At 43.0% G+C, this 21,830-nt stretch overlaps 1 protein-coding gene across 1 annotated transcript in view; it reads right to left on the bottom strand.

The window, feature by feature from the left end:
• The window catches only part of LOC118307214 (exostosin-1a-like), a 33,831-nt gene extending 16,805 nt beyond the window's left edge, over positions 1-17,026 (bottom strand). The window contains exon 1 of the mRNA XM_035629884.2: positions 15,099-17,026. Coding sequence (XP_035485777.1) covers positions 15,099-16,051 — 953 coding nt within the window. The 5' untranslated portion in view covers positions 16,052-17,026. The remainder of the gene's footprint in view (positions 1-15,098) is intronic.
• Between the last annotated feature and the right edge of the window lie 4,804 nt (positions 17,027-21,830).

The following is a 21,830-nucleotide window of genomic DNA, read 5'->3' as shown; positions in this document are numbered from 1 at the left end:
AGGCGAGTGTCATCGGATGAGAAAGGGAAGAAAAAAACAAAACAGCAGTTGTCTCTCTCTCTCTCTCTCTCTCTCTCTCTCTCTCTCTCTCTCTCTCTCTCTCTCTCTCTCTCTCTCTCTCTCTCTCACACTCTCTCACACTCTCTCACACTCTCACACACACTCTCTCACACACACACACACACACACACACACACACACAATCTCTCAATAGGAATCAGAGCAACTTAAATAGTTCAAGACACTGCCAGACCCAGCTGCTTTGTTTCCTCTGACAAGACTGCACACCAAGAGGTAGACGTGTACAACGCAGTGACGGCACAGGGCGATAAAAACAAATAAACTTGAAAACTTGCATCAGACCAGCAAATATAACCCATTCAAAATTAATAAGGACTGTTTTTTTAGAGAGCAGTCGTGACAGGACTCTTTTCATCTTGACAAGGGGGCTTTAATGGCGGGTCCGTAACATGGGGTTAATTAACACGCTTCATTCTCATGTTACATTAGGTTAACTAGCCATCAGAGAGCGATATTAGAGAGTGAACTGGCCTCTGGTACAAGGAGAGTGTATTAGACGTCTGTAGAGAGTCATCCCAAAGGAATCGTGAAACATTAGACATCAGCAGTGGTTTTATTGAGCTTGAAGGGATGTGGTAACACCAATCCAATGCAAGACCTACATACATACACACACACACACGTTTGGATTAAAATTACAATGTGGTAACTATTCCAGCAATGCAGGCAAAACCAAAGATTTTCAGTAGATGAGGACATATAATGTAGTGGCCAGCACAACTGAAGAGCATGACATTAACTTGCCTAAATTAGTTATGGATCTTAAAATACTCCAGTGGCCTCAGGATGGGAGCATTAGAGATTAATGGCCAACACTAGTATGAATGGCATTCACTGTACTATCTCGTACTTAATGGCATAGTTAATCTTAACTGTTTTGCCCGTGGCTGTGATAAATGAGCAACTTTTTCTGAGGCATTGGAGCTGGCTAATGCTACCTTGAGCAGGGATGGGGACATGATACTGGTCCAAAAAAAGGGGTTAGCAGAGGAACCTCAGGAGAAATAGAAATTTAATTAGAAAAGGATGAAACCGACTACACATTGTTCCACAAGCTCGACTGTGTCACGACATCTGATGGATGAGTGCACATAATTAAGCAATGTGTTGGTTTTTTTTTACCAGTAAGTGATTCGCTGGTGAAAACATTTCCTGTGGATTAATATTTAGTTCCCATGAAACAAACTTTGTTTCTAAGGCTCATCTGAAAGAAAAGGCCAAATAAAGTCTGAGCATACGTCCCTTCATGGTGAGCTTGAACCACGGTTTAAACTACATCATGGTTATGAATAATGATTTAATTTTTATGAGCCATATTTGTCACTGAATGGCAGTACCTTTATTTTCAGTACACATTGAACAGCTGGTGGTCTCACAGTTGGTGAGAAAAGAAGGCACTTTTCACAACAGTGCTGCTTTATAGGGTTTGAGGACAGCTATGTGCTCTACCACGAGTCAATGGAGCAAAGATGATTTTAGTACCAAACATAGCTTTCTGAAAAAGCAAAGAGTACACTCATTTCCTCCAGGCAGCTTGGGCTCACTCATCTTCCTCTGGTTAACGAGTTCAAAGACAGGTTTATAAAACATTTACAGACACACAGAGGGGGGTCTCGCGCTCTCACAGTCTTCTACGTGACCCCAGGTTAATTCACCTAATTACTATGCTTTGAATCTTCTATCACTCTTCTTTTTCCTCTTCTCTCGTCTCAGTCTCAATCCATCTTAAGCCCCTCTCAACAGGGGAATCAAGAAGCAAAAAAACCAACATTTCATCTATACAAATATCCCCTCCTCAAAACGGAGTCATACAATCCTAAAGTGAATGAACAAACACTGACCAAAACACGGAGATTTATCAACATCCGTCCAGAGAATGTTTGTGTCATTAAGAAAGCTGCTGATTTTCACTGACTCCCCTTGGAGTTTGAAGATAAGTTTTGCCCACTTCTCCAATCAGCCATCCATCAGCTTGATGAGGTTGATGAAGGAGGCTTTGAAGTGCTCTCCGGGCACCATAAACCAGAACGAGGGAGCCTTGCAGATAATGAAATGACTGTTGTTAATGGAAAAGTCATTAGTGCTGGAATGTCAGCTCTGACTTGTAAAGTCAAGCAACATTAAGATGTCAGGAGAAGCCAGCTGGGGTCAAATTATATGACTGCAGTGACCACAGAGGGATGTGGCCTCTCTGCCAATAGCTGAGAGCCATTGTGAGAAATTCACATTTACTTCCGTATTTGGAACATGACACGACCTGAGAGACGTAGCCCAATCCTTCAATTGTCTAGATTATTATGTACTGAACTATATCTTACATTTACTTAATCATTCAGAATACAAGAGCCACTAATTAACATGTTTGGGCCTGAGGCTGACAAACTTACAGTTCTATTAGTCCAGCTATCAAGCAAAACCACAATTCTGGTTAATGACTAACTGGATGCATAAATTTATATACATATCTCAAAAAGGCTGGTGAGTGAAACAAAGGTGGAAGTTGAGCAGATTAATCATAGAGATCACTGAGCTCCAAGGAATGCTGTCAGAAAGCCAGTAACTGACTTCTGCTGGAGATAGAGAGGCTATAGCTGCTGCTGCTCAGCAAGAGAGATAAGTCCTGGTCAGGAATGTCTCTGTGCCTGAGCCAAGCAGGAATGAATGGTGCAAGAGATAGAAGGACATGACAAGGGAAAGAGTGATGGAGAGGAGGGAGGGATTGAATGACACAGAGGTTGAGGCTGAGGCAGAGGGAAACAGGAGAGAGTGATGAATGGATGTGAATTGATTGGGGGGGGTGTTAGGGAAGGAGGCAGAGGAAGAGAGAAAGTGGTGAAGGGTGGGATACAAAACAAATTTGGAACATGTGAACATATAAAATTAAAGGTATAGTTATGTGCATCCACAGAAATAACGTCTCCCTGTGCAAGTTCTGTGAATGTATCAGCATGTGTGATGCTTTTCCAAAAAAAACCAACATTTTTTTTTTTTTTTACCAGGGTGAAAAACTTTGTCAACTCAAAGACAGCCTCCTCCCTTTAATGGCGAAGCAACCGTGACAACAGACATGACAGGCAGAAGGGGGCTTTGTAAGTCCCTCTTGGTTCAGAATATGGGCTGTTATCAACGGAGTTTGCTATCAGTGCACCATCAATGGACTTGTGGGCTGTGTCTGATCGGATCCAATATCCACCATGCTGAGAGAGGGATTTAGATATATCTTGACTGCTGAGGCTTGGATCTGCCTTGACTCAGAAGTCTGTTTGAAAGCATTTTTTTGTGTTTGTTTGTGTGTGGGTGTCATTTGGGACACTATCTGAGGGGTAATGCGACAGACTAACTGCAAGGCTATGTATGTGTGCATCTGCAAATGTGTACAGGCATGAGGCTTTTATAAGGAAGAGTGAGTAGTGGGGCGATGGAAAAGCGAGAGTTTGTGTCGTTAAGTTGTTTGACCCAATTACATACATGTATGCGCATGCTCTACTGCCATAGCACAGACTGCACTCCGCTTGACGTACACTACTTGCACTTTTGGACTGTAAGTTTGAGTGTGACCACGAGTGTCTCCCATGCGTCAGTTATGACCGAGCATACATATTCAAAAGACAGAATACCCAAAGGGGCTTAGATGAGATCAGACTGAAAGGGTTTGGAGAGTCAGCATGGATTATTTTAACTGTCTCAACCAAATGTCGCACAACCCTGCGCAACAAGTGCAAATGCAATTTTTCTACCAAAGTTGAAGTTTGACGCTGTGAAAAGGAGAGACACTGACCATGGGACCCCACTGAAACCATTTTAAAAAAGGGTAAAAAAAAATGGGCAACCTTGGAAAAGTAAGTTAGAGCCACATCATCAAAAGTATATTCTCACTTGTCTTTTTCAAGATACCTTTCGCCAAGTGTTATGCCTTGACCTTAATATAATTGAGGCGAGTGGAATTCAATACGGGGTGCAGGATTGGAAAAAAAAAAATCACATTAAAAAAAAAGAGACAATGGCCTTATTACTGTGGAAAATCAAGTATAATCCACAATTTCTTCAGAAAGTGAAAGTAGTTCCAATAAAAAGTGATCAAGTGTTACTGGGAAAAAATATTTTAAATGCAATTTTCTTTTAAACAATGTTGCTTAAGTTCATTGGAGACAAGATACCTTGAAACTTCAACATCTTAAACCAAAATGGATAGATCGATATAGTGGGGTTCTAAAGTCTACGAGGACTGGGAAAGTGGTCTCAGACTTTAGGACCCGGCTGTACCACTATAATAAAGTGAGAAAATATTTGACTTATTTAGTTTTATCAACCCTTGAAAAACACCACATGAAAAAAGAGAGAAAATGGAGTTCATCCAACCTGCTGATGACAACCAGAGCGCTGGGAAAAGAATGGCTATGAGTGCAGAGCCAGTGAGAAGTAATGAGAAGAGTGGCTTCATTCCGCTGCTGAGAGAGTAAATTAGTGTCTCGCCAAGTCGAGCCGCCAAAAACGAAGTGTAAACACAGTCTTTTAGCTCTCAAGAGGGAAAAGATGATTACCTCACAATTACAAGACCACGGAGGAGAGAGAAGCCCCATTGCCTCGGTGACGGAAAGAGAGATTACAGGTTGGCGGCTGTACTAATGATGATGGGGGAAAGCAAAAAATACTGCAGTTTATCCCAGAGGATACACAAAATTGCAGCAACTAACAGAAATGCATGGCACTTTGCGAGCGCGTTGGCGACGTTCTTCAAAATGAAAGATGAAGAGGAAGAAATGCTTTATTTGTTGCATGTCTGCTGCAGAGTTATCAAGGGCTTTGAGACACGAACATCCACAGAGGCATTCAACACGTTTCTGTTTCAGCAAAGCAGCACTATGAAAGTGGCTAATATAGCTTAGTAGATTACACCGCTGACTTTGGTACAGAAGGTTGGAGTTCGATTCCGGGTCATCACAGTGTAACGCTATCTGCCTAAATGATTGCATGTCGCTTTGGATAAAAGCGTCAGCAAATTGTAATGTGTAATGTGGTACTATGATGCACAGCAGCCAGCGAATGTCAGACAAATGTCAGTACTGTGATGACTACTTTCTCCAGCCATGTAGTACCACCAGGCCTGTCCAAAAATGCAATAGTCAAGTTGAAAGTTAAGCAAAAGTAACATGCTAACCAATATCAGAGGCCAAACACTTTTTGACTTGCATGATATAAGTGTCCAACGTTTACATCTCTGTATCATGGTCAATCACACAAAGGCTTAAAAGGAAAGGGAGATCTAGCTGGCTTAAAAGGAAAGGGAGATATAGCTTTGCAGTGGCTACCACTGCCTACCACCCCTCTTCTTTTAAGCCATCTAATAAATCCTCACTTACTAATGTGATGGCCGTGGGGGGAGGGCCATCTAATCCCCACACCGATACCATGATACACCTCACACACAGACCTCCACATCTACTGGCTATCAGTGACGCCCATGAGCCCCTACTGCACAAGCTGAAACCTTCTCATATTATTAAAGATAGCATAATATACAGATGACAGAACATTAAAATATATGAAATAGCAGGGGTTAGGACAAAAAAGGCAAATTCTACTGTGCAGAGCTTAGCAGACATTTGATTATTTTACTTATAATCACAATATATCCAAAGAAAAACATTATTTTTATGAAGTTTGCCTAGTAAACTGAGACAGCCTTGAAAACACATTTGAAGTCAAAAGGGGGTGGCGGCAGGACTTGACAGGTTGATGAGGGTCGTATTTTCTTCGAGTCACTTAACATCTATCAGTCTATTACTTCAATATTTATTTTCTACCCTCTAGTTATGCCTCTTCTCCATGACTCTTATCACAAGTTAAAGTGATGGCAGAGCAGAATGTAGGCTGCACATCAGTTAACCTCTGAGGGAGCTGAATTCCTCTGTATCCTCACAGACAACTGGCCCAGAACAAAGCTTTATCATCTGTTAATGAATTCCACGGCCATCAGTGCTTGCTGCTTCGGGCAGGTAATTAGTTTGAACAGCGGGAAAGATCAAAGACAACACTTCCCGTCTTGCCCTCTGGCTGTGACCTCACAAGGGGAAGTCAGAGATTTCACCAGGTGAGAGAAGGAAATAAACTCTATGAAGCTCATGCCAACAGGCAGTACAAAAATCGTAGTGCCAGTGAAAAGTTGTTTCAGTTTGAATCACAGAGACTTTCCTGTTTAATAAAACAAAGCGATGTATGAAACAAACAGATGTTTTAAGACTTTGTTAATGTTTACAATCAAGTCCACAGTTTCCCCACATTCAACTGTTGTGTTGTGACTTTAACGTTATTGTGAGTCTAAATTAATCAGTTAAGGACTGCAACAAAGAACAGGCTGAGTGAGGCCGTCATTTCACGGAAGAGTTAAGACTATCGCATACTCAGGATTATCATCATATGCTGGAGCTTCCCTTCCTCTTTCAGTGCTGGCTGAGGCCCTTATCTGACCAAGTGGAGTCCAAAGAGGACTGCTAGAGATAGCACATCTGTCTGTGTGTGTGTTTGTGTGTGTGTGTCAGTTTCATCTGATGTTCCAAGTCATTACCCAACCAAGCCCACAACATGGTAGCTTGTGATTTTTCGATGCTGCCAAGTCTGGTTACATCAACAGAGCACAACACGGTCCCACATGGTGATGATGACACAATGACATCACACCCGTGGCCCAACTCTTCAGGATAAATCATTCATTACTACTCTACAAATCTCAGAAACAGAAATATAATTTAAAACTGCTTAGTAACTTCCTCTTCTATTCCTAAAAGAATTCATCAAATATTAAAAAAACATTTTGTGGCACATAGTCAAGAGTCACAGACACTGAAAAATGTCTGTGGACCTGGCAGGCCCACTCTACACACTAACTGAAGGATTAAAAGCCCATGGGATTTGGCTGGCCTTGGTTTTAGAGTGCTGCTTAATTCTGCATGTAGCTCTCACAACATATTTCATTGTACACGAGGGATAATTGAAAAGTACCAGTCATGCCGAGTGAGCAACTTATCTGAGTGTTTGAAAGGACCGTAAACGTGCCACACGGGTCACGCAAACACTGGCTTTACTGAATGATGAGTCAGTTCCATAAAGTCACATCTTTGTCCCAAGATGCTGCACCAGCGGCACTTAAGATGACTTTGCAAGAAAAACCTATAAAATATTAATATTGAATCTACTTTGTCATTTCTTAGCTTATTCATTCCATTCTGTCACTAAAGGCCTTTTCAAATTTAGTCCATATTTATTGGCACACAATCAACCAATCACATTATTCGTACCAGTGAAGAGCACCAAAGCTCACAGAAAACAGCCCAAACATTTGAGGTGGATTATTAAGCAGATGCAGCACCAAAAAAAAAAGCTGCTCCAATTAGGCCAAAGTGTCACAACACCATAAAAAGGATTTTAGATCAATTCTTCATGAAGGTCAACCTGTTCATCACCATAAAGTGCTGGCCGTTTCATTATGGTTTCTGTTTCTCTTTCCAAACCTTCACCCTCTCACATATGTGTTTGTTTAGTGGCATCCCTACTTTCGGCCTTACTTTAACCCCGCCAAACTATACAACATCTGTCAGGCAGCAAAGGAATGATGAACGCGATGAAAACAAAGCTCTTCCTGGAATGGACCACACTCTGTGCCTGGAACGTGGAAATCCCACACCTTACTCCACTCTCCCAGCATTCCAAGCGGAATATATCACCTGCACAAGGCTGCCAAGGACGAGACATACATCATCCTGTCAGGACAAGAGCTGAGGTAGGGAGGGAGCGCGGTAAACAACGTGGCACTGCCCTCTGTCCTGCACAACTAGCATCCAATGAGAGTGACAGTGCGTCTCAAAACCCATTGGAGCAAATGAAGCATAGTCGAATTTGAATCTGAGTGAGTGTGAGAAAGAGGGAGAGAGAGCAGCAAACTACTGCAACAATTCAAGCAAGCACATGCTCAATTACACAAGACTAAAATGACCAATCATGCCTAGGGTTGCCAGATTTCAACTCCCCTCAAATTTCCCTGGCAAAGACCTGAAGTCACGATAAAGTGGAGCTAGCTAACTCACTGCTCCCAGTGGTAATAAATGAGTGATGAGACGTGAACACTAAAGGTCATACACTCTGGTCAACCGCGACCTCCAGGCAGTGAAAAATGAGATGGCAATCAATTGAGACGTGAATGAACTGAACCCTTCCAGGAAACAATTCACTCTCTGCCGTTTGCCGGGATGAAGCAGACACGTGTGCAGGCAGACAAGCACAAATATAAACAAACAATTAGCATAGTTAATGTGGCAAATATCCATAATGTATTATTTAGTAAAAGTAACAGGACAGAAGACATTCTACACAGATTATCAGTTTGACTTAGACCCATAATGTTGGGAGTAAACAGGATGAGCTCAAAGTCGATAGGTCAGCCCCAATACCTGTGCACGACGTCACTTAGCTTAGTCATTTTTACATCACGTGACATATTGTGTACAAGAACAATGGTAGCCATGTGATAGCATGGCCCTTCGGTTATCCTCTTACCTGCATTTGTTTCTTTAGCTATCACTTACCATGAGCTCTCTTAATATGAGAAGTTTGTAATCCCCAGGCTCTATAGGAAACTGTGCATCATCAGTCTAGTTGAGCGCTCTCCCCCTCAGCCCTTGACAAAGGGCCATTAGGATCCACAGGCTAAACAAATCCCCTTTTACACAGAAGTCATAAGCCAGAAGATGCGCTATGCACACATTCTGGTTGACATTGTTCATATACTTTGAATCACAAGCACACAAAATATATCATATATATATATATTAATATCCATATGCAAACAAGCCAGTTCACCGGGAGGAAATATCAATACGGTATCTGCAGGGCGATTTGATGCGGCAGCAAGAGGAAATCTCAGTGAGTCACACTCACACATTTCCTGTTCTATTGTCTATCACCATTATGAAAGATCAACCTCAGCAGACAAAGACAAGAGACATGTTTCCAATCACAGCATTGAGGAGAGCTCATCACCACTCTTTGTTGTCAGGGGCTGATTCCTAGGTGGAACGAAACCCATTTTTCAGCCTCAGAGACAAGACAAAGGGAATCAAACAGCCAGGATGCTGCATTCAAGTGGGAAATAGCAACACAAGTTTAACTGATAGAACAATGCATTGGAAATACAAACATATCACTATAATGTAGTCCAACAGCCACATCATAAAGCAACAAAAGAGAAGTTGAGAGACTAACTTGCTCATGAACCTTCTCATAACCCTTTACTCTTAGGGTATCTTTACGCCTCTCATTTGCCGTGCGACCTGTACTTTCACTTTCATAGATTAAAAAAAATAGCAAAATATTGTATCAAATATTGTATTTAAAAACACCATTGCCCATTCCAAAACTGTTGTGCGGTCGTGTCCGTGTCATTTCCATTCCCGCGTTGATGATGTGTTAACATATAATCTGTGCGGAGTGGTTTTGTGGTTTACCAGCCTCCTTCATTGCCTGCAGTATCATCGAGCTCTTTCCTGCCATGCCGTAGTTTACTGGCAGAGCAGAATTTTGAAGCAAGGCGACTACAGGAGCCTTATGGAGGAAGGGAGTTCTCAATAAACTTAAGTCACAGCATTAAATACTGCATAGCATCTTGCATAAGAGCAGAAACAGATTGCAGACTGAATAGGCAAAACTGCCTTTAAGAACAATGTGATCTTCTTAATACAGAAAGACTAATGATCTACCAGTTTCTCCAGATGAAACATCAATTTAAGTCCAGAGAAAACACAGTACTATGTGGCCCCAAAAGGGGATTTACGCTTCTGTGTCATGGTGTTGCGGCTACATGTGATCTGTGGCTCTGCCTGAGGTACCACTGTAGATTTTACCTCATCCAAAATGTATCTACCTACACATCAGGGCTTTGATGACTATTAAAGTACTTTGTCACTAAAGCTAGATACGTTTTTATTGTATTGTGCCTAAATTGTATTAATAAATGCCTATTGTGAAGCAATTGTTTGCTTTAAGAACGAAAGAAGGACTAAACAAGGCATATTCAGTTATTCAGAATTAATATGTTAGGCTCTGAACAAGTACACCAAGAGCCTGATATAATGAAAAACCCCAACTGCAGATCCAGTGTGGAAACTGTGAACAAGACTGAAAAAATAGCATTTATGGTTAATGTGCAGGAACTCAGAGATCGACCAATCCTCCCCAAACGATTATCGTTTTCCCCAAGCTCTGCAAAGCCAGCATCAAGTTGGCTAGCAGCCCTCTGCCAGGGGCTTTGGCCAATATTGAGGATTAAAACCCTGCAAGTCTATAAATACACCTAGCAGACTAACGTCAGCACCCAGCCAGCTATTGCACTCACCTCTCATGGCTGGATGGCTGGCATGTGTTTTTTTGCTTCTCACCCTTTAATTTCTCCCTCCTTCTTTTAGTTTCTCCGACTCTCACTGCTCTTTCTTTTCGTGTTCCTATTTTTCCCCTCCAACTCCCAGCTCGTCTCCCACTCTTGTGTGTGTGTCTCACTCTATCCCTTTCATACTCTCTTGCTTGGCAGGGCCTCTTAATTGCAAACAAGCTGTGAGAAGGCTTTCAGTTTGAGGTTAAAATTGCATCTGACCTGCCTCCTGCTGTATCTTTTCTTCTCTACCTTGGCTGTTCTACAGGCTCGTACACGGTGGCTGAAAGCAGATGTACGAAGGACAGAGTGTGGTGAAGAGGGAAGCAGAAAGTTGACTCTTCCCACTGGCTGAAAACAGCAGGTACGTGGCAGGTAAACAAGCCAAACAGAGAACAAGTATCTTAGGGTTTCATGTCATAACCAGTTCAAATATGATATGCATAATCAGGTGGCCAAAAGGGACTAATTGATCAGCCCTTATGGCAACAAATTCCTTTTCTTTCCCTCTGCTATCACCACTTACAGAAAACAAATGAACCACATGGTGAAATGAGCAGCAGAAGAAGTAGGCGGGTTGAATGGTAAATTATTTTGTTTTGCAATCAACAAAATACAGTCAGACAGCGTAGAGTGAGTGTAATGTCCCATCCAGATGTGATTAAACTCTTACTTCGAACCGGCAACACATGTCTGTACACCCCACATCAAAATGCCTGTATACATACCAAGCCAACATCTGGAGCTTAAATTCTCAACTATTACACAAAAACGACACGACCATTACATAGTAATTATAGCAAGAGGCTGCGTTCAGTCTGTCACAACTTCCTTGTTGTCAGTGGGAGAGGATAAGAGGGATTTGTTGCACAAAGGGCCACAGCCAGGCACAGAAACTATTACTTCCACCCAGTTAGACAACAGACTGTACTGTCTGACCCAGAGGCCTGTGGTACAACCCAGTCACGATTAAACACGTCAACTTGCATCGAGAACTGCAAACGACCCAAATATGGTTCAGCTCAAACAGAAGATAATTTTGTGATCTGTACTTTTACGGAAGTGAGATGATTCTCTATGGAATAAGCATAAATGTGGCACAACTACAGATGTTAAAATATGACACGTTTACAAAACGGCAAATGTCTTAACGCGAGTCTAAATCTGCCCGCCTGACAAACAGCTGAATAATCCAGGGAGGCATTTTTAAGAGCTCAGCTCAGTTAATATTTTCCCAATTTGCAACATGCCACAAGCAGCTTACCACAGCTCGTCTGTTGTTTACAGCACAGTACAAGTCACAGACACTTTTTTCATTTGGAAAGTTGATCGTGAACCAAAATCAAAATATTGGTCTCCTTGGCAACTGCCATCCTTGACTACTGTCCCACCCACGTCTTTGGCCCCTCAATGTCTCACTCCCTTGGAAAGCCGTGCACGGCCGGGTGCCAGGCCGGGGATACAGAGCGGGTCTGGGTAGGATCAGCAGCTGAAAATGATTCAGCTTTTGGGGACTGATGAATCGGCCTTGTCAGACCTAATGGTAAACATTGGGAATTCCTGAAAAAAAAGGCTAAACCAGCACTCAAATTACACTTCGAACAGACTCAATAAAAAAACATAATGTTATTATAGAAGCTTCATGGACCAATGTACTGGTGGTGACTAGAGCCCAGTGAAAATGAATAAGGATCAATACAGCAAGAGAAGCACTATTAAGAAAACTATTTTCTTTTTAAAAGCAGGCCGACAGGTGCACAGATCATGGCTGCATACACCTATTGTGGAGGATCAGTGAAAGTGACTACACTTGATAATGTGTGACCCACACTATCTAGAAAATTATTTCATTATCCTCCACAACAAATAAAAAGAATGTGATGCGTTAAAAACGATTATTATTTCATGTGTCATTGGCATTAACATTGCACCCAGGCAATCATGCCGGGAGATACAGAATTCTATGCATAAAATCATGTTTTATAGATAGTATTCATTTTAGCCTATCACAACCTTTAAACAGAACAGTTATGACACCAAAGTCCAGAAACTGTGAAGAGGGAGTGGGATAAAACTTCAAACCAAGATAAAAAGATAGTGAGCTGCCAAAGACGAGTCCCAATAGCCTTAAACTGTGTTCTGTAAAGTCTGCTGTGCACTACAAGGTATTATTACCACATCTGTTCAAAACAAACTCCTAATAAAAAATGTATTTCTGGCTTAGAAATCCACTTTTCACTTTGCTTCCCCTTTGTACACAAACTCTGGGAAATCTTTATGATCAATTTAACCTTTTCATTTCAAGCATTGAAATCAAGACTACTTCAGAGTGTGTTTTTGCAAACCAATTCATCATGCAAGTAAATTGTACAAGTTCATAGATTCAAGCATGATAAAAGTCACAGTTGAGCTTAAGCCGTTGCACCTTTATTTTGTTTCATTATTCTGTTTAAACAGTACGAACACGAAGTGGGGTGGGGGCACTGCTATCTTCCCTTAAGCCTGACGTGAACGCAGCGAGAACTTTTTGTGACCCACTACTTCCACTAGCATAGCCTTGAATGTTGAAGCTCTACCAGCACATGTAGAACATACGGCTGGAAAGAAATTAAATACATGTAATTTAACAGGAATTCTGCAGTGGACTGGGGATCCAGCCAAAGCCTGTTGACTGATAGTGATGTGGCTTACTGAGATGTACTGACTGAAAGCCCCTGTACATTCTGTGGCCATGCAATGAAGCTAAGCTGGCAAGGGCTAGTGAGGTACCTTAAAGCCTTTTTCTCCCCCTATGATACTTTATGACAGGAGGATTATTTTTTCTTTTTGAGTTATGGCTCGGATGCCACCCATCTCACTGCGTGAAAATCACTCCCTGCCAGCACAAGGCAGCATGTCGTCAGCAGGCAGAAAGAGAGCAGATAGCTCACGTCTCATAATTCTCCTCATCCAAAGAATGGACCAAATAATACTTACCTTGACAAGTGCAGGGGAAACATCAGATATCGTCACATGATGAACATCAAAACAAGCAAATGATTTAAAAGGTAGTGAAAAAAAACAACTCACTCATTGTCACTGTACGGCTCCATCTGCTTTTGCTCGATTACACTTAGCCTCCACACTACACAGTGGTATGGAGCTAAAAATGTGTGGCTGTATGGATGTAAAATACATGTTGCAGCCAGGTGTCATAATTGACCAGATTGACATAATATGAAATGGTCAGTCACCCAAACTGAACAACCGACGACATCCTTGGGGGCCAAACCCTGCAGGCCCCCAAACAACGGCGAGGTCATGCAGGACACGGGTTGGGACGAGGGCATTCCTGGCTGATGCAGTTGGGTTTGTCTGGGAAATGACTGAGCAAACAGGGCCAGAGTGGCTTCCCCTTGCTGGCACCAGCGCTTTGTCCACGTTAATCCACTCCAAAGAGCCACAGTCAAACACCCAGCGCCATACAGTCACCCGTAACAACACAGCACAGTCTGGGGGGACATGAAATGAATCCCACTGGCCAAATCAGGGAGACAGACGCCAGTTTGCTCATCAGATTTGGGCTCAGAAAACAGTATGGCTCAACTGTAGGACTGGATTATGGTGACGGAGCAACTTCTTAGGGCCTCACTTCCAGCGGGGGACAAGTTACAACGACAGTGCACTATTGAATGTTTTCAGCTGGTTAGGATTATAGCAAATATGTTCATCTATTTGCTCATAAATCCTGAGCATCATGGAAACTGGTAGCAAGAGTATGTGCAACTTTAAGACTTCTTCCAGAAACGGTACCAACCAGCACTCACAACACACGAACAAACAAAAAGGTTGAGATGTCAAGAGCAGAATTCACTGGTGAATAGCGGGTTTTATAGACAGATGGGGATATCAATTGAATTACATTAATACGCAAGCTCTTGGGGCTGACATTAAAGCAAATCTACTTATCTGAGCCTTGTGATGTGTAATTTGGTAAATAAAGTCATATGAGGACTATTGAGAGTAATAAATCACTGATGTTCATTGAAGTGCATCTGCTGCTGTTGGGTTAAACAATAGCGCACAATTGTTTTTGAATGAAATATTGGAAATGGGATATCGGGAGTTGCCCTTAGAAATACTGTCATCATCATACTTCCTAATTTCTGGTGAGCATAATGACAGTTTATGTACCGACATCCCAGGCTTAAGCCTTACAAAAAGTAAGTAAAAGCCAAAATCTGAGGACATGGGACAATATTAATTGTAATATATGTTTGTTGTTGAGTCACAAACACAATCAGACTGCTGGAAATTTAATATACACGTGAGTGAGTTGATCATAGTCGCCCATAGAGACCAACCTTAAAAAACTAAAGTTCGGTCATAGGAGGAATAGGGTGTTGAGTCAAAACCTTTAACACCTTCTTTGTCATTGTTAAAGTTTGATAAAAGTGGATTTCTGGCCCTAAATAAGGACAAGATGAAAAGAAAAGACGCAGTATATTGCCTACAAAAGCAGTAGTTAACCCTAACCCACACAGCTGCTATGTGACTCAAGAAGATTTGAACTACCGCATCGCAGTTAAGTTAAACATTGAATAGTCAGGGAAGTACTCACTTGTCATATTCTGCGTTGTCTCTATCGCAGCGTGCATCCTTGTGCTTCTGCCAGTCCTTCCCATGCTTACAGGTGGTGAGGAGGACCACGTCTTCCGAGTTATGGACGTGGTACAGAGCGTTCCTGGTGTCCGAACCTATTCCAGTCAGGTACCTCTTCCCCTTGAAAACAAGCATGTACTTTCGATACGGGGGAATGGCATTGTGTTTCAGGTAGCCTCGTTGCCCTCCCGTCCTGGGGTGGTCTTTAGAGAAAAGAGGTATGGAAACGTCAAAGTTGGGCCGGAAGTTCTCCGTGCTGATGCTGGCCTTGGCCAACATGGCGAGGCCGATGTCGAAGCCCAGGTCTTCCGTGTAGTCCGGCCAGGTGCCGGAGTATAAATTGAAGATGATGTGGTTTTTGCCCCCGTTCCACGGAGGAAGGCCCTGGATCTTTGCCCTCAGGCTGTGCACATACTGGGGAGAAAGCCCGTCCCGGTCCAGCGTGTCCAGACTCAGGACAAACAGGCACGCCTGTCCCGGTTCCGGTGTGTGAAACCTGGAGCCTTCGATCGAGGACAGAATGTTCTGGTAACTCTCGGACATCTTCTCCCCCTTCTGCTGGGGGTAGACGTAAACTTTGAAGCCATTCCGCTCGCAGAGGGAGAAGTCAAAACAGGACTCCATTCTGCAGCGTTTTCCTGCGTAGACGCCGGTGCTCGCGTCCCTCTTCTGCCGGGGGGACATGTGTTCACCGCGGTCGTCGCTCCAGTCCTGCTCCCGGGAGCTGAAGCGCTGCAGGAGCCCCGGGAGGCGACGCCAGCGCGCCGCGGGGTGATGACCGGCGAGGCTGCGGTCATCGCGCCGGCCGGGTCCCCGCCTGGACAGCGGCACTTGTATCCCGCCGAAACAGAACAACAGGATGAGACACGCGCCGGCGGAGAAGAGAATTAAGTAGCGTTTTTTGGCCTGCATGTGTCCTGCGATCGGAGGTCAGACGCGCGGCGATGAATCCAAGTGGTCCCCGGGTGTCGGTCTCACCGCGTCCTGCGGCCACGCTCCGCCATCTTCCCCCGGGCTGCGCGCTCACGTCTCCCTCCCTCTGCCGCGGACGCCTTTCACGAGTCCGGGAGCTGATCCAACGCATGTGGGCGACGTGTAATGTTCATCCAGCTCGTCTCCTCGTCCGTGGCTCGGTATCGATCAACTGACAACGGGTTCTTTCGACACAACAGCGTGACCCGGTCCACTTCAACGTGGGCACACAATGTGGCAACCTACTACCAGTCTACAAAACAGCCCTCCTTCCCTCTGCTGTGCATGTTCGACCCAACACAGTTATATGACTTCATATCTAACCGGGGCATCGTCGTCACCGATAACAACACTTGCACATGATTGGGCACAAACTTGAGTTTGCGGCGTGTTAGCAGACTTGTTGCCTGGACACTTTAACTATTGTCCCCGGGATGAGAAAGTGAGCCAACCCAGAGGGGCACCGGAGCCCGAAACATTCAACGAAAAGCTGCGATTATTTAGACGAAACGCGTCGAAACGAGTGCACGTGCCATTTGAAACCGGCTTCGGTGCATTCACACTGCGAATTTGTACAAACCGGTTTTAGCTAGCTTAGGTGGCTAGCTAGCATGCTAACTACCTGGCTAGTTTTTTTGTTTTTTTCTGTTGAAAACATTCCCAGTTAGCTTGTTAGCTAAGCGGCCGCATCAAAGTAGATTTAGCGCCGGTCGGAAGTGAAGACAGTCGGGTTGTCCTCTCTCCTCCGTCCTCGGTTGTGTCCACGACGTGTCCGCCGCTCTCCACGCGACACCGACGGGCGAACTCCTCCGTACAAAAAAAATCTCTCCGGTCGTGTGAAGTGTTCATGCAAAGTGTCTCTCACACACAAACAAGAGAGGAGCCGTGGAGACTGCGAGCCACCAGGACGACTGGTGACGATGACGACGGTGGTGTGACGCGCTTCCACGGTGCGTTGTCATTGGCTCCCGTTACATCCGAGGTGGGCGGGGCCTTACAGTGCACCCATTCAAACCCAGGCGGAGCTGGAAGCTGCACAGGAAGCAGAGTTTCTGCACTGATTTCTTTTTCTTCAGCTGCTGAGATTTCTTCTGCCACTCCATGGTTGTTAAGTGGGGAAACATCCGAAGCAAAAAAACATAAAAGAAGTAAAGATTGAAACAACTACTACAGTGCAGAAAAATACAGTAAAATAGAATTTGATCACCTCAAGATCCATTTTGCCCAATTGGTTGTTCGGTTTTGAGTTTTTTACTCATAACATCTTCATCAACAGGTGGTTTCTGCCCAGTTTTCATGTAAAGCTGTATATTTCAATTTTTGGGTCTCCATCTGAGAACTTCTTGTTGTGCATGTTGGCTTGAACAGTGTCTGGGTGTCTGTAATAGAGTAAACTTAAAAGTCGAGAGTTAACTTTGAAAGAAATAGTATTAATCTTCCAAAAATCATTTCAGTTTAAATCAGATTAAACACTCTTGGACTATTATTATAAGCATTATTTTAATGTTGCTGTTGAGGTTAAAAAATAATAATTGTATGAATACATTTACAGGCGGCAACTTGAAACTATGATTCCATTTCGTCATATTTGGTTGGTGGGTATATCATCAAGAAGTCAAGGTCTTCGGCAAGAACCAAAACCAAACCAGCCCCATCACTCCCTATCTTACTTCACTGGAATTAGGATAAAAAAGGTGTTATGCAAAAATGTTTCTAGCTCATCATTCTATATTCCATTATTTGTTGTTTTGTTTGTTCAGGTTTAAAGACAACTAGTTATTCTGCATTTCGATTGACTATAGCTGTTGGAAGACCAAAAAGTGCTTGAGCAAAAAAAACAACTGGATCTTAGAAGTGCTGCTCTGTTGTCGGAGATGTCCTGTGACCTCTCCTTTGAGAGAGAAATTCATTATTTTCCATCAAAACAGAAATAGAATACAATAGAAAACATTAGGTAAGATTTTTTTTTTAAAAAGCGCTTGCATATGTGAATGTGGTGCAGCAAGACAATGGCGCTGCAAGTGCTTTGGCCAGGTCTCTCCTGGCATCTAGTGAAGCCATGATGTGTTTTCACAGCTGCTCTGGTCTGAAAGACTAGAAGTGATTTTGCAGAAGCGGGGAAAGCGCAAGGAGGAATGCCAAGCTGCGTTCCTCACGAGCTGTGGACCAGCTATCTGCACTGCCCCAGTTCCCCATGGACCACTGATCAAAGACAGGGAGGGATATGATGACCACCTCCTCTTTCTCTTTGTCGCTCCTCTTGCAGTCTCACTCTCCCCGCTCACGCCTTTTTCCTTCCCTTACTCTCTCTGTCGTCGCCTCTGCTGCTCTCTATTCTTTCCATCTCTCCTCTCTTTCATCCCTTTAACTGATTTATGAAGGAGGGTGCTGCCGGTGACTGATGTGGATAGATGGGTGTTCCTCAGCTTTTGCCACTACACTGATGAGATGCGCTTTGTTTATATGTCACTGAATTTTATTCAAGCACTTTAAAGTGCATGGTCATCCATGTGGAATAGTGACAGTCCCCCACATCACATTTGTAAATTCATTTTTGCATTTTCAGTAGGCTTACTTGGATGCCTCACTTCAAAATCATCATGATGACAAAGTAAGGACAAATCAACAAAAACATGCAGACAATTGGATTCCAGGGGAAAATATATATTAAAAAACATCTGTGGTGCGCTGCTTTTGTCTAGTTTTTATCTGCAGTTTAATGAGAATGCTGAGATGCCGTCTCCCTGCTGTTGCATTGTGTTTGCTGAGCTGAGCACTGGCCAGATTCAGAGCAGCAGGGTGACTGAGCCAGAGCAGCACTCCCACTGTGTAATATACACAACCATGCCAGTTTCTAATTTGGATGCACCCAGGTCAGCACAGTTTTCCCAGCCAGCCAGCGAGTCGGCCAGCCAAGCAACTAAACAACCAAATGGTGATTTATTATTTCCTCCTGAGTACATTTCGAGGTCACTCATTTTCTGTTTGCAAATAACTCTAATGCGACTCGGATATGTAATTAAAGATCCCACTCATATGTTCAGAAGAAAGACCTGAATGTGTGGTATACGCCAGAGCAAGGCAGACATATGCACGACTACACATGGGCAGACAAACGCGCAGCCTTTTTGTGGGTGTGTGAATACTTTGTACTGTATGTGTGTGTGTGTGTGTGTGTCCCTTTCATGTAGAGCACGGCCTTGGATGTGATAATTTAACGTCCCCCGGCGACTGAGACCGACAGCCTTGGCGAGGCGCCTCATCCATATGTGTTGATGCTGAAATGCACAAAACACTTCTGAGTATATCAGGACGAACGGTGAAATGAAGGCTTCATGTGACAAATGGAAGTGTCGGTGTCTCGATGCAGAAAGAGGGTTTACCATGGGGGCTGCATGATAAACTGCACATCTAGCACCTGCCCTCCAGTGGGAACAATTCATGTAGATGAATATCTTCTAAAAATCACACTCCAGTAGCCCCTAAAATACTTTTTTATCTTCCTTGCAAGTTACATGAGATCAGATTGCATGATCTGTATCTCATGGCTGTGTGTTAGATATGAAGCTAGGAGGGTAATGGATATTCTCATTTAACACTCGACAAACTATTCTAATAGAACTATTCCAATGACAGGAAAATCTCTTTTTCAGAGAGCTCTTTCCATTAACACATTCTCATGCTATAATGTTATACATTTATGTTGTTAATCAGAGGGCTGATATAAAGAAACAAACAACCATTCAAATTCACATTGACACCTTCGTTCAATTTAGAGTGTCCAATTGACCTAACCCCCGATCTGCATATCTTTGGACTGTTGGGGGGAGACTGGAATAAAAACCTGGAAAAAACCCATGCAGACAAAGGAAGAACAAGAAAACTCCACACAGAGAGGCGCAGGGCCGAACCGGGATTTGAACCAGGATGCAAAACGTTTCTTAGACTATATTCAGTATATCTCTGTTACCATATAATCGCCATCTTAAGCCCAAAAAATATCACTGGGACCATTTTGTTCCTCAAAAGATGTGTTGCTTTGTTTTAAATCTCAAGGCAACTGCCTGCCTGTTGATATAAAATCTGCATAAATGCCAGTAGAGATTAGGCACAATTACAGGTTGAGCCCACACACACTGAAATATGAAAGTCTACTTCTGCTTCAAGCAGTAATTTCTGTGATGTGCTTCAGTCATAAGAGCTTGTCACATAAATTTGAATGGCAGACACAAAAGGCTTTCACCCTGTCATGACCCTGTTTAAATTCAGAGTGAATTATATGCTCTATAAAAGTCTAATTTTCGCTTCTTTCCTGGCAATGAAAAGAAGACACCCTTTAGCAAAATGTGATTTAGCTTTTTACACCCAGTAGTTTCGTTAAATTAATGACTATTTGCATTTGCCTTTCGCTTGATTCATTTGTGTAATAGTGGATTTGAGTATACAGTTTAAAAGGCAAAGGGATTTCAATTAAGACAGTGACAAGAAGATTAGGGTGTAAAAGTTATATCAATTTGAGAGCAACGACGATCATTGACATGATCATGATCTCCATTCCTCGTTCCTTGTTTTTCCGTCCTCTTCTCTCTCTTCAACAGTCTGTGTGTATGTGTTAGTAAAAAGGCGCAGTCACTAAATGAGCAGAACGGAGAGAAAACACTTGTGAAAGAGTGCGGGGCCGCATTTGTGCGTTGGATGCTCCCCACCTTGTGTGTGTGGCAGCATGTGCGTGTGTGCTGGAGCATCTCAATCACAGAGCAGAGATCAGGTGCAATTATACATGCAATAACTTTTAGCTTTCAGCAGGCCGAGAAACCATTTATATGCTAATATGTATGACAGCAGTAATGACTTGCGATAAAAAGACATCTGCTGCTTGATCAAATCTGATATTAGAGCATTACCACAATCACCCTTTGCTATTTGTCCTGAAACCACTTGTGAGTCTCAAAACTCCTCGTGGGAAGTGTTTTGCCATCTAGTATTGGTGATGTTATAACCCTTCTCCTGGCCATTTATGTCTGTCTGCACTGAGTAATAGTAGTTGTATTTCTGTTAGCCGTGTACTCTTGGGGGAAATTGAAAATAGATACATTTTTCTATCGGAGTCAAGTCAAGTCAGTGTTGAACCAAAATCAGTAAGAAGTACGGTAGCCCTGAAGTGCAAATCACAATGACAAATAAGAAAACACGACGGCAGATTAGAAAACACAACGGCAAATATGAAAACATAACAATATTAACTTATAACAACTTAAACTACATTCATTCCTGATCCTTTTGACGTTTTCCTTGTCCGGGGCCAAAGGTGTGTGGTGCATTTCCTTCTGGTTCAAAGGCCGGAGAGCGCGTCCGTCCAATCAGCGACAATCCTCGTCAATAGTAGGTCCCTACCTTTTCCTTTAGCAGTTAATGCCGTTGTCTTTTCCTATAGTAATTGTAACACACGCTGTATAACAGCCTGGATCCTTAGACTCATATCCTCAGACGCTTCGTCCCAAAAAAACTCTTATCACACAAACATTTATCCATCCCAGTTAACACGCTAAACTTATTACACCTGCTAATCATCAGTTTCTGGCATCATTGCTGACTTGCTTTTTTAAAACAAAGAGCAAATAAAAACATTCGCCTAATTTTCCGGTTGTTGAACATATTTGGTAGCCAGTGAACATTGATTCCGATTTTTGCTGCATTTCACGGTCTAAAGATCATCTGT

The sequence above is a fragment of the Scophthalmus maximus genome, chromosome 1 (genome assembly GCF_022379125.1).
Source record: "Scophthalmus maximus strain ysfricsl-2021 chromosome 1, ASM2237912v1, whole genome shotgun sequence".
NCBI classification, from domain to species: Eukaryota; Metazoa; Chordata; class Actinopteri; order Pleuronectiformes; family Scophthalmidae; genus Scophthalmus; species Scophthalmus maximus.
This window is presented reverse-complemented; position numbering and strand designations above follow the sequence as displayed.